At 50.8% G+C, this 13306-nt stretch overlaps 1 protein-coding gene across 1 annotated transcript; it reads left to right on the top strand.

The window, feature by feature from the left end:
- Window positions 1-5440: 5440 nt before the first annotated feature.
- Window positions 5441-10956, top strand: FABP1 (fatty acid binding protein 1; the record flags this gene model as incomplete). The annotated part of the gene is made up of 4 exons (XM_080711815.1): window positions 5441-5507; window positions 8214-8386; window positions 9360-9452; window positions 10906-10956. The coding sequence occupies 4 exons, from the start codon at window positions 5441-5443 to the stop codon at window positions 10954-10956; spliced, it is 384 nt and encodes a 127-aa protein (XP_080567941.1).
- Between the last annotated feature and the right edge of the window lie 2350 nt (window positions 10957-13306).

The raw sequence follows: 13306 nt of genomic DNA, 5'->3' as shown, positions 1-13306 counted from the left end.
GCCTCTGAGCTATTTTTTATGTCTATTTTTATTTGGTAAAGGGTCTCTGTGAGTTGCTAAGGAGGCAGACAGCAGAGGGCTGGCTGGGTCGGGACCGAGGCGCCTGCACCATGGGTGCGGGAGGGGGCACAGCTGCCCCGCTCTGAAGGGCCGAGGGCATTCGGGGCGCCGGATCAGGTGGCAAGTTGGCAGAGCTTGGCTTTGAAGTGTCAGGCTAACTTTGGAGCCAACAAGCTTAGCTCACAATTCTCACAGGGCAAGGGACACCTAAAAAATAAACAGCGTTGGCTTTTACAGTAAAATCAGGGCCCCTGCGTGCCAGGCTGAGATCCATCCTGAGTCCTTTCCTGATCGTATCAGCTGTGGGCCATCTCCAAGCCGGCTGTCCCTCGAGGGCTCCCCTTCTGTCATGTGAAGACCTCATCAGGAACCCCAAACCCTAGGAAGCTCTCTCTTTACGTGACAAGCACATGCCCAGAAAGGTACTGTGCAAAGAGGTTTGCCCACTGAACAGTCACTCTGAGTACTTAACGTAGTACAACCAATATACAGCGCAAATCGATACCTACACTTTGCTTCTTTCTTTCCTTATTTGTTTATTTATTTAGTAGTAATAGGGCTGGAGCCCAGGGGCATTCTATCTCTGAGCTACATGCCCAGTCCTATTGTTATTTTATTTAATTTATTTATTTTTATGTGTGGTACTGGGGATGGAACCCAGGGGCATTCTATCACCGAGCTACATCCCCAGCCCCATTTATTTTTTATTCTTAATTTTGAAACACCGTCTCACTAAGTTGCAGAGGACCTCACTAAGTAGCTGAGGCTGGCCGTGAACCTGCGATCCTCCCGTCTCAGCCTCCCCAGTGCCGGGGTTACAAGCGTGTGACACCATGCCTGGCTTTGCATATTTCGTTTTGAAATGGAAGGACTCAGAGAATAATTCTCCCATGAGGACAGAAAGAGAAGAAGAGAAGAAGAACTAAAATATAGAGACACTGGACTTCGTGTCTACGTTGAGATCAGTTGGGAAAAGCAGACACATCGCTCCCTCAGCCGACCAAGGCAGCGCCCTCCTGGTGCGGCTCTCGCCCGGGGGTTCTCTCTGCTCATCCTGTCCCTAGCTAGCCGCCCGATTGTCCAGCCTCGCTATGCAGAAGGGCCTTCTGAGGGGCTTCCATGAGGGGCACATCCAGCATCTCCTCTCCCCTCCCTCCCTCCCTCCCTCCCTCCTTCCCTTCCTTCCTTCCTTCCACATGTGATTGGTACATTGTAATTATGCATTACAGGGTTTGTTTGGGGTTTTTTTTGCAGTACTGGGGCTTGAACTTAAGGGCATTCTACCTCCAAGCTACCCCTCCAGCCCTATTTTTTATTCTTTATTTTGAAACAAGGTCTCATTGAGTTGCAAAGGGCCTCACTAAGTAGCTGAGGCTGGCCATGAACTACGATCGATCCTCCTGTCTCAGCCTCCCAAGCACCGGGATTACAAGCGTGTGCCACCACGCCCGGGTTATTCTTTATTTTGAAGCGGGGTCTCACTAAGTTGCAGAGGGCCCACTAAGTAGTTGAGGCTGGCCACAAATCTGGAACCTTCTTGTTTCAGCCTCCCAAGTACTGAGATTACAAGCTGCGCCACCACACTAGGTTCGCATCATAGTTTTAAATACAAAAGGATTTCAACAGTACAGCACAGCCGGGCGCGGCGGGCACGCTGTCATCCCCGCGCTGGGGAGGCGGAGACAGGAGGAGCGTGCAGGTTCGAAGCCAGCCCCACTGGCTTAAGAGACCCTGTTTCCAAATAAAAATATAAAATAGGTCTGGGAGTGTAGCCCCGAGGTAGAAGGGTTCCATCCCCAGTACCACACAAAAAATAAAATAAAATAAAACAGTACAGCACGTAAAAGCATCGGACTTCAATGACTGATAACATGGGTAGCTAAGACAAACCAAGCCCTTCCCAGGCCGGGCTAGCGTGTGCAGGTCCAAGTATAGCTAAAGTCACTAAGGGAAGGAAGGAAGGAAGGAAGGAAGGAAGGAAGGAAGGAAGGAAGGAAGGAAGGGAGAGAGGAAGGAAGGAAGGGAGGGAGGAAGGAAGTCACTAAGGGAAGGAAGGAGGAAGGAAGGAAGGAAGGAAGGAAGGAAGGGTGGGTTGGTCCCAGTCCCTGGGAACTGGAAGGCTGGGTCACCTGAGGTGGTCCCGACCTGCAGCCCCACGACCAGGAGCCAGGGTTTGCAGGTCTGAGCAGGACACCGGGACTTGGCCTGCCAAGACACAGCTGCAGCCTCTGCAGTGGTGGCGGAGACGCTGGCACTGGCCGGGGAAACGGCAGGAAACAGGCAAGCTGGGGTCACAGACCCACGTGCAAAGGTTTCTGTTTTATTTTTTATTTTTTGTGGTACTGGGGATGGAACCCAGGGGCCTTCTACCTCCAGGTTATACTCCCAGACCTACTTTATATTTTATTTGGAAACAGGGTCTCTCACTAAGTTGCTGAGAGCCTCACTAAGTAGCTGAGGCAGGCTTCAAACCTGAGCATCCTCCTGTCTCAGCCTCCCAACTACTGAGATTACAAGTGTGCATCACTACATCTGGCTAAAGGTTCCTGTTTAAAGTGAACGCCTCTGGTTGGGGGCATAGCCCAGTGGTCAGCGCTTGGCTAGCATGCCCAAGACCCTGGGCTCTGCCGGGCGTGGTGGCGCACGCTTGTAATCCCCGCGCTTGGGAGGCTGAGACAGGAGGATCGCGCAGGTTTGAAGTCAGCCACAGATACTTAGTGAGGCTCTCAGCAACTTAGTGAGACCCTGTTTCCAAATAAAATATAAAAAAGACCCTGGGCTCCATCCCCAGAACCCCCAAAAATAAGTCAATAAACAAACAAATGGAGGAAAACTAAAGTAAATCTCCGTCATGTCCTGGCTTCCAAGAGCCGCCTGTCCATCTGAGTAGGTGGCCTGAGGAGAGGGGTGTCTCCTGGGAACCTCAGAGGGGCCGGGGGCTGCGGTTGACCAGATCCCAAGCTGGGCCCACCTAGTTGGGGCCTTTCCTTCTTTTTTCCCCTGAAAGCTGCTTGAACTTTGTCTTTACTGCAAGTTTATCTCTTCCCCTGTTTGCTAAGCTAACGGAGGCAGGGTCATTGCTCTGTCTCCACTTGGTCCTGGGGATTGAACTTAGGGACATTCCACCCCCAAGCTACACTTTCTATTTTTTCTTTCTATTTTTTATTTTATTTTTTATTTTTATTTTTATTTATTTTTATTTTATTTTTCTATTTTCCTTTCTATTTTTTACTATGGTTTTTTTGTTTTTGTTTTTGTTTTTGTTTTTGGTACTGGGTATGGAACCCAGGGGCATTCGACCTCCAAGCTATACCCCAGCCCTATTTTTTATTTTTTTTTATTTTGAAATAGGGTCTCACTGAGTTACAGAGGGCCTCACTAAATAGCTGAGGCTGGCCACGAACAAGCAATCCTCTGGTTTCAGCCTCCCGAATGCTGGGATTACAAGCGTGTGCCACCACGCCTGGCTTTATTATTTTTTTTTTTACTATGGTTTAATTGAGTTTTGCAGTACTGAGGATTGAACCCAGGGGATCTCTACCTCGGGACCTTTTTATTTTGAAACAGGGTCTCGCTAAGTTACTGCACGCCAGCCTCAAACCTGTGATCCTCCTCACTCAGCCACCTCCCAAGTATTGGAATTCCAGGTGCGCGCCACCACACCCAGCCCCGGTTCAATCCCCTCTGCCACAAAGCAAAAGGAAAGCAGAGGTCAGAGGGAGTGACAGGCCTGCAGAGGGACTGTCACCTGCAGAGAGAACAGGTGGGAAGACGCCCAGGCTCGGGTTTTGCAAGGCCGGCAGCCCGGCTAGGTTTGGGTGTGACAGTCAGCCTCCAAGCGACACTCTCAAGCTGCGCTTTCTGATGATCTGTGTCTTCACACGGTAGGGAGGCCTGGAGGACGGAGGACTGGAGGCTGCGGGTGCAGAGGCCGGCAGCACAGTCCAGACAGAGGAGGGGAGAGGAGGCAGCGATCAGGAGCTGCGGGAGAGCTGTCTCAGAGGCAGGGTGGTGGGGCCGCTGCGCGCCAGCCTCTGGCCTCATGGTAAAAGTGCGCATCCCAGGGTCGGTGGCTGGAGAGCCCCACACGGCCGAGTTCCCCACGTGTGCACCAGGTCTTCCTGCTGGTCTTGCGAGCAGATACGGCCTTTGTTCCTTCTCCACCCAGCAAACTGCATCTGAATGGCCACACACCTGTCTAAGCGGGTTCCAGGTGCCCGGCGGCACATCGCACTGGCTTGGCACTCTGGAAAGGAGACTGGCCCAGACTGCAGTTGCCGGTCATCATCCAGGAAGAATTCCCAGGTACAAAATAGCGCCAGGGACCGACGACAGTCCTGACAAAGTTACATCTGTGTAGCCAGGGGTACTGGTGCACACCTGTAATCTCAGGACGTGGGAGGCTGAGATGGGAGGATGGCAGTTCATAGCCGGCCTCAACTACTTAGGCCCTCTGCAACTTAGTAAGACCCTGTTTCAAAATAAAGAATAAAAATAGGACTGGGGGTGTAGCTTGGCGGTAGAAAGCCCCTGAGTTCCATCCCCAGTACCACAAATTTAAAAAAAAAAAAATTTTTTTTTAAAGGTCTGGGAAGCCAGGCGTGGTGGCGCACACTTGTAATCCCAGCATTCCAGAGGCTGAGCCAGGAAGATTGCAGTTCGAGGACAGCCTCAGCTACTTAGTGAGGCCCTTTGCAACTCAATGGGACCCTGTTTCAAAATAAAGAATAAAAAAAAAAGGCTGAGGGTATAGCTTAGAGGTAGAATGCCCCTGGGTTCTATTCCCAGTACCAAAAATAAATAAATAAATAAAAGATAAGGTTTGGGTTCAGTGATGTTTATCTGTGTGTGTTACATATACACGTGCACATATATATGTTCAGACACATGTACATGCACAAACATATATACACGGCCCTGCAATCCATCCACGTGTGGATGCATGTGTGCTCACGCACATGCACATATGTGCCCGCACATGTAAGTATTCTAAACACACAATATAAATACGTGTCATGGACATGCACGCCTGTACGCACATGTGTGTAGTGTAAGAGCCTGCAGAGTCCACGCACCATGCTCAGTGGCGAGGCCGGGCTGGCCTCGAAGGCCGCGCGCCTGGGGCTTTGCGCTTGCTGGGCACACTTGCTGGGCACACTTGCTTGGCACCCATCAGTGTTTGCTGAGCTCGAGAAAAGCCCTGCCATGCCTGTCCTGGGTTTATTGGTGACCATTGCTCTCAGGAGTTAATGTTTGAACCTGGCCATAAGGAAATCGACGGCTCCTGACCTTTGACCCACATCGGAAGGGCCGAAGCCCCCTATAAAAGCCGGGCCGCGGCGGCCCCACCAGCAGAGCCCGGCACAGCCACAGCGCCGCCATGAGCTTCTCCGGCAAGTACCAACTGCAGAGCCAGGAAAACTTCGAGGCCTTCATGAAGGCCATCGGTGAGTGCAGGCGGCCCGGCCCGGCCAGGGAGGCCAGGGGGAAGCTGTCCACCTTGCAGGTCCCTTACACCGCTCTTCCCTCTGAAGGCCACCCCAGCGGCCCGCAGCCCGGGCCTGGAGCCTTCCTCACCCACCATCCTTGCCGGCATCGTGGTGCCCGCCTGGACTCCAGTACCTGGGAGGCTGAAGCAGGAGGGTCGTGGGTTCCAAGGTAGCTTCAGCAACTTAGTGAGGCTCTGTTTCAAAATTAAAAAAAAAAGAAAATTAAAAAGGGCTGAGGGTAAGCTGGGTGTGGTGGCGCACGCTTGGAATCCCAGCATTCGGGAGGCTAAGACCGGAAGATTGTGGTTCGCAGACAGCCTCAGCTACTTAGTGAAGCCTTCTGCAAATCAGAGAGACCCTGTTTTAAAATAGAGAGTTGCCGAGCGTGGTGGCGCACGCTTATAATCCTCGCGCTTGGGAAGCTGAGACAGGAGGATTGCCCGGGTTCGAAGCCAGCTGAGACCGGAGGATCACGGTTTGTAGACAGCCTCAGCTACTTAGTGAAGCCCTTCGTAGCTCAGTGAGACTCTGTTTCAAAATAAAGAATAAAAAATTAGAGCTGGGCGTGGTGGCGCACGCTTGTAATCCCGCACTTGGGAGGCGGAGTCAGGAGGATCATGCAGGTTCGAAGCCAGCCTCACTGGCTTAAGAGACCCTGTTTCCAAATTTTAAAAAATAATATATATATATATATATATATATATATATATATATATATATATATAATAGGTCTGGGAGTGTAGCCCGGAGGTAGAAGGGTTTCCAGGAACCCCAGTACCAAAAAAAAAAAAAAAAAAAAAAATTGGGCAGGGGGTGTAGCCCGGAAGTAAAATGCCTCTGGGTTCCATCCCCAGACACCCCCCCCAAAGAAAAGAGTAAAAAATAGAGTGTAACTCAGAGGTCAAATGCCCCTGGGTTCCATCCCCAGTACTGTAAAAGGAAAAAAAAAGTAACATATATTCAATGTCAACCACTGTGCGGGACGGGCTCCGGGGCACAGATCACCAGAAGTACTTTCCAAGGTCACAGTTTAGAGAGAACAGAAAACATGAAGGTCAAAGCACCCCAGAGGGTGCGCGCTGGCTCTGAGCGCAGGTTGAATCCTCTCCTGTGACACCCGTTGACAGTGAGGCCGAGAGAGGTTGAGTCATCATCCGGTCCAGGGTCACGCGGTGGGAAGGGGCTGGGTTGGATAAGGAGCAGGCCAGCGCTGCTCTCCGGAGGCCCCACGTTAAGCCCTGTGGCTCCGGGTGCCAGGGGGTTGGAGGAAGGGCTCGGTGGTGGCCAGGAGTTCTGGGCTGAGCCTCGGGAGTTGGGCAGGTGCCCTCCAGGGGACTGGGGACCGGGTACGATCCGGGAAGAAGGGGCCCTGTGAGCAGAGGTAGGAGAAGCTGCCCGGGCTTGGGAGGGCGCGCCTTTGGGGATGCCCGGAGCTCAGATGTCCTGCAGCAGGCTCAACTGCAGAGCCCCCAAACCACCATTTTATAAAAACACAGCCCGCCAGGCAGCGCTCTGCCGGGTGCCTGGTATCACGGTCCCCATCTCTTCAGGAGGGACACGGAATGAACCAGGCATGGTGGTGCACGCCTGAACCCCAGTACTTGGGAGGCTGAGACAGAAGAATTGCAGGTTAGAGGCCAGCCTTAGCAACTTAGCAAGACCCTTAGCAACCTAATGAGACCCTGTTTCCAAATAAAATATAATATAGGTCTGGGAGTGTAGCCCAGAGGTAGAAAGCCCCTGGGTTCCACACCCAGTACCACCAAAAAATAAAAAATAAAATAAAATAAACATATAAAATGAAAAAGAGTTTGAGGGTGTTACCTGGAAGTAGGATGCCCATGGGTTCAATCCCCAGTCCCCCAAAATTAACAAATATAGATGCTCTGGTCCAGCTGGGGGTGGAGGAGAAAGTGCTTATACTCCAAGAACAAAGTCAGTAAGTACAGGAGCGGGGAGCCCGCTGCGCACGGGTCTTTCTAGCCAGAGGAGGGTCGGTTTCTGGACTTGAAAGATTGGACCCAGGGCATTCTACCTCTGAGCAACACGCCTAGCCCCTTTCTTTCTTTCTTTCTTTCTTTCTTTCTTTCTTTCTTTCTTCCTTCCTTCCTCCCTCCCTCCCTCCCTCCCTCCCTCTCTCTCTCTCTCTCTCTCTCTCTCTCTCTCTCTTTTGTGGTACTGGAGATAGAACCCAGGGGCATTCTACCTCTAAACTATACCCCCAGCCCCATTTTTTTTTTTATTCTTTATTTTGAAACAGGATCTCACTGAGTTGCAAAGGGCCCCACTAAGTAGCTGAGGCTGGCCGTGAACCGCCATCCTCCTATTTCAGCCTCCAAAATGCTGGGATTACAAGCGTGCACCACCACGCCCAGCTCCCAGCCCTTTTCATATTTTCATTTTGAAACTGGTCTCACTAAATTGCTGAGTTTGCCTTCAAGCCTGCGACCCTCCTGTCTCAGCCTCCCTGGTACCGGGATTCCAGGTGTGTGCCACAGCGCCAGGCAAGGGGGCCCTGTGTACAAATGCGCTGGCGAGACAAGCCTGGCGGCGCTGGGCCCGGCTGCTCCCCGGCGTGGTGGCCTGGGGGAGACGGGCGCCTCTGCCCGCGAAGCACAGTCCCTTGTCTCCCGCTCCTCCCTCAGCCTCCCTGCCTCCCCACAGGCCTGTCCGACGAGCTCATTCAGAAGGGGAAAGACCTCAAGAGCACGTCGGAGATCGTGCAGAACGGGAATCACTTCAAGCTCACCATCACCACGGGCTCCAAAGTGCTCCAGAATGAGTTCACGCTGGGAGAGGAGTGCGAGTTCGAGACCATGACGGGGGAGAAGGTCAAGGTGGGTGGCCCCCAGCGCCCCGCCTCCCCGGCCCCATCGCAGACACCCCATATCGCAGGGAGAGCTGCGGACAGCTCGTAGGGACGTGGATCTCATCTTCCTGGGGACAAACTCGGGGCGCTCTGGCCCCAGACCCGGTTATGGAGGACACCGGGAACCTGGCGCACAGTAGGGCTCCAAGTCTCAGATTCTCCCCAGCCCGGACCTCCTGGCTGTCAAGAGTTCTCCGAGGAGGACCCAGCAACCCTGGTCAGTGAAACCGCGACAGGGTCCGGGGTCACAGCCCAGAGCAGACTGCTGGGGAACACACCGGGGCGCTGGGGTGCTGCGGGGCCTCGCCGCCCCAGGGGGGAATTCGGCGGCACCTTGAGCTCACTGGGCCCCTGGCCACGGTACTCGGCCTTTGCTGGGAGAGTCGGCCCTCCCAGGCCCCAGGCTGACGTTGCCCTACTGCCCCTTCACCTGGGGAGCTGGGGTTTGACTTGACTTCACCCCAGAACTTCTTTGAGTATCACCTGGCTGACCATTTTCAGCTTGCATCCCCGAATGTGAGACTGACAAAGGGTGTCCTGAGTTTCGTTTCTTTCCTTCCTTCCTTCCTTCCTTCCTTCCTTCCTTCCTTCCTTTCTTTCTTTCTTTCTTTCTTTCTTTCTTTCTTTCTTTCTTTCTTCTTGTGGTACTGGTTGGGGATGGAACCCAGGGGCATTTTACCTCTGAGAGACAGCCCCAGCCCCCTATTTTTGATTCTTTATTTTGAAACAGGGTCTCACTGAGTTGCAGAGGGCCTCACTAAGTAGCTGAGGCTGTCCTCAAACCACGATCCTCCGGTTTCAGGGCTAGGATTACAAGCCTGTGCCACCACGCCCGGCTTCTTTGTTTCTTAAATTAGCCCCACTTCTGCCCAAGCAGGGGGTGAGGGTGTGGGGCTGTGGCGAGCCACGCCTTCCAATGGCCGTCTCTGTTGCCTCTACAGACGGTGGTCAACATGGAAGGTAACAATAAATTGGTGTCGACCATCAAAAACGTCAAGTCGGTGACCGAGCTCAAGGGCGATACCATCATCAACGTGAGTCAGCGGCTTGGCCTGCAGAGGGGCCGGGAGGGGACGGGAGCCGCTCCCAGGGAACCCTGGCCTCTGAGCACTCCACCCTCCCTGTGCCTATATGGCCTGTGAGATAGTAAGGACCCGCTGAGTACCAGGAGTGGATACTTGAGACCTCCAGTCTTCCCAGAAAGAGCATTTCCTGTGTGCTTTGTGTATGGGTTTTGTTTTTGGTTTTTTGTTTTTGATCTTGAGGATTGAACCCTGAGGGCTTCTACCTCTGAGTTATACCCTTCCTTATTTATTTATTTAATTATTTAATGTTATTTTGCGATGCTAGGGATGGAATCCAAGGGCATTCTACCTCCAAGCTATAGACCCAGTCCTTTTTTTTCCTTTTTCCTTTTTTTTTTTTTTTGCAGTACTGGGGATGGAACCAGGGGTATTCTATCTCCAAGCTACACCCCCAGCCCATAGATTTTTATTTGGAAACAGGGTCTCCTAAGCCAGCGCGCGCCGCTGGCTTCGAACCTGCGCGATCCTCCTGTCTCTGCCTCCCAAGCTCGGGGATGACAAGCACGCGCCACCACGCCCGGCATTATTATTTATTTTGAAACAGGGTCTCACTAAGTTGCAAAAGGCTTCTCTAAATAGCTGAGGCTGTCTGTGAACCGCGATCCTCCTGTCTCAGCCTCCCAAATGCTGGGATTATAAGCGTGCGCCACCACGCCGGCTACTTTTTTCTTTATTTACTTATTTGCTGTGGTACTGGGGATTGAACCTGAGACATTCTACCACTGAGCTATATTCCCAGGCCCCTTTTATTTTATTTATTGGGGTAGGAGGTACTGGAGAAGGAACTCAGAGGTCTTCTACCTCCGAGCTACACTCCCACCACCACCATATTTTTTATTCTTTATTTTAAAAGAGGGTCTCACTGAGTTGTGGAGCGCCTCCCTACGTAGCTGAGGCTGGCCGCTAACCCGCAATCCTCCTGTCTCAGCTTCCCAAGTACTGGGATTACAAGCATGCACACCAGGCCCCAGCCCTTTTTTATTTTATTTATTGGGGTGGGGGGTCCTGGGGATTGAACCTAAGGGCCTTTTACCTGTGAGCTACTCTCCCAGCCCTTTCTAAGTTTTTGTTTTGAAACAGGATCCTGCTAGGTTGTCGAGTATCTCTCTAAATTGCTGAGGCTGACCTCAAGCCTGCAATCCTCCTTCCTGTCTCAGCTCCCAAGTACTGATATCACAGGCGTGTACCACCACATCTGGCTTCTGTTTGTTTGATTTGTGGTACTGGGGATGGAACCCAGGGGCATTTTACCACTGAGCTATACCTTTAGCACATTAGAAATTTTTTGTTGTTGTTGTTATTTTGAAATAGGGTCTCTTGCTAAATAGCCGAGGGTCTTGTAGTTATTTCTTTATGATTCAACATCAGGTGAACATTCCATGTTTTCTTTTCCGGCTTTTAGACAATGACATTGGGTGACATTGTCTTCAAGAGGATCAGCAAGAGGATTTAGATGCGTCTGCTTGTCACACTGTTTTACTGTGTAAAATGGCGAATAAAGTGAACTTTGTTTTCAAAAATGCCTGTTCTTCCATGTCTCCTTCTCCCTCCTCCCCTCCTCCCTCCTCCTCCTCCTTTTGGCATCAGAGGTTGAACCCAGTGGCAGTCTACCCCCAAGCTCCGCCCCAGCCCTATTTTTTTTTTATTTTGAAACAGGGTCTCACTAAAATTCGGAGGATCTCATTAAGAAACTGAGGCTGTCCTCCAACCTGTGACCCTCCTGTCTCAGCCTCCAAGCACTGGAACTTATTTATGATTTATTTTATTTTGGGGTGTGGAGGATTGGGTCTAGCTTAGTCCACACTGGATCTTAGGAGTGTGTGTGTGTGTGTGTGTGTGTGTGTGTGTGTGTGTGTGTGTGTGTGACAGACTGGGAATTGAGCCCAGGGGCATTCTACCTGTGGGCTACACCCCAGCCTGATTTCATTTTTCATTTTGAAATATTGTCTCACTAAGTTTCTGAGGCTGGCCTCAAACCTGTGATCCTTCCTGTTTCAGCCTTCCAAGGAGTTAGGATTACAGACATGTACCACGTTGCCCAGCTTTCAAAGCACCTTTCTATATGTTTTGAGCAGCCTGTAATTCTCTAGTTTTCTTTTTTGGTGTGTGTGTGTGTGTGTGTGTGTGTGTGTGTGTGTGTGTATGTGTGTGTGTATGTGTGTGTGTGCACGTGCACTTTTATATGTTACTGGGAATTGAATCTTGGGGCATTCTATCTCTGAGCTATACCTCCAGCCCTATTTTATTTTCTTTTTTGCAGTACTGGGAGTAGAACCCAGGGGCATTCTACCTCCGAGCTACATCCCCAGCCCTATTTTTTATTCTTTATTTGGAAACAGGGTCTCACTGAGTTGCAAAGAGCCTCACTAAGTAGCTGAGGCTGTCTGCGAACCGCGATCCTCCTGTCTCAGCCTCCCAAATGCTGGTATTACAAGTGTGCGCCACCATGCCCAGCTTATATTTAATTTGAAACAGGGTCTGCTAAATTACCACACCCTGGCCTTGAACCTGTAATCCTCCCGTCTCAACTTCCTGGCTCCTTGGATTATGGGCTTGTGACTGCACACCTGGCTTTCATTAATATCTTACTAGTATTCTGAGTCTTCCAGAGACAAGGAAGTGGAATAAAAGTTACCTGGGTAGGAGGGCACATGCCTGTAATCCTGGTACTTGGGAGACAGGAGACAGGAGGATCATAGATTCATGGCCAGTATGCAGTAATTTAGTGAGACTCTGTTTCAAAATAAAACATAAGCCAGGCAAGGTGGGGCACACCTGTAATCCCAGTACTTGGGAAGCTAAAACAGGAGGATGGCAGGTTCGAGGACAGCCTCAGTAACAGAGCAAGACTCTCAACAATCTAATGAGACCTTGTTCCAAAACAAAAACATTAGAAAAAAAAAAGGGGCTGAGATTGTAGCTTGGAGTTTATACGCCCCTGCGTTCAATCCCCCATACCAATTAATTAATTAATTAAAAATAGTTCAGAGATAGTACTATGCCCCTGGGTTTAATCCTCAGTACCAAAAACCAAAATAAAACAAACAAACAAAAACCCCACCAAGATCCAGCGTGGGGACAGGCCAGCCCTTGGCAGTCCCTTGTCCGTGACTACTGTCTTGCACGACACAGACAGTTCCTTTCTACCAACACGAAAAGGTCTACGAGATAGCACTGCTTGAAGAAGAGTGTCAGAAAGAAAGAAGCCACACCTGTTTTCTTGGAAACACAGAGGGTTTAATGAGCTGTGATGCCTGCTGTAACATTAAAAGTTCCCAGTTGCTTGTCTCTTTTGCTCTGCGACAAGCAGGTTTATGTCTCTTTTTATTTTTTATTTTTTGGTAGTACTAGGCATTGAACCCAGGGACATTCTACCTCCAAGCTACACCCCCCAGCCCAATTTTATTTTTATTTGGAAACAGGGTCTCACTAGGTTGCATAGGGCCTAAGTTGCCAAGGCTGGCCTTGGCCTTGTGATCCTCCTGCCTCAGCCTCCCAAGTACAGGAATTACAGGCCGGCACCACCATGCCTGGTTCTAAATAGTCAATTTTGAAACAGGGAGGAATGCAGGTTTGAGGCCAGCCTCAGAAAAGTAATGAGACTCTCAACAACCTATTAAGACCCTGTTTTTTTAAAAAATAAATCATTTTAAAAGGGCTGGGAGTGTAGCTCAGAGGTAGAATGCCCCTGGGTTCAAACTCCAGCACACACACACACAAGAGAATGGAGACTTCTTGGGGCCGTTGATGAGGCTGATATAGACCACCCAGTCACCTGCGAACAAATACAACCCCAAAGCCAG

The sequence above is a fragment of the Muscardinus avellanarius genome, assembly GCF_963383645.1.
Source record: "Muscardinus avellanarius genome assembly, chromosome: 15".
In the NCBI taxonomy this organism is placed as follows: Eukaryota; Metazoa; Chordata; class Mammalia; order Rodentia; family Gliridae; genus Muscardinus; species Muscardinus avellanarius.
The sequence above is the reverse complement of the archived record's forward strand: the minus strand, read 5'-3'. Positions and strand labels throughout refer to the sequence as shown.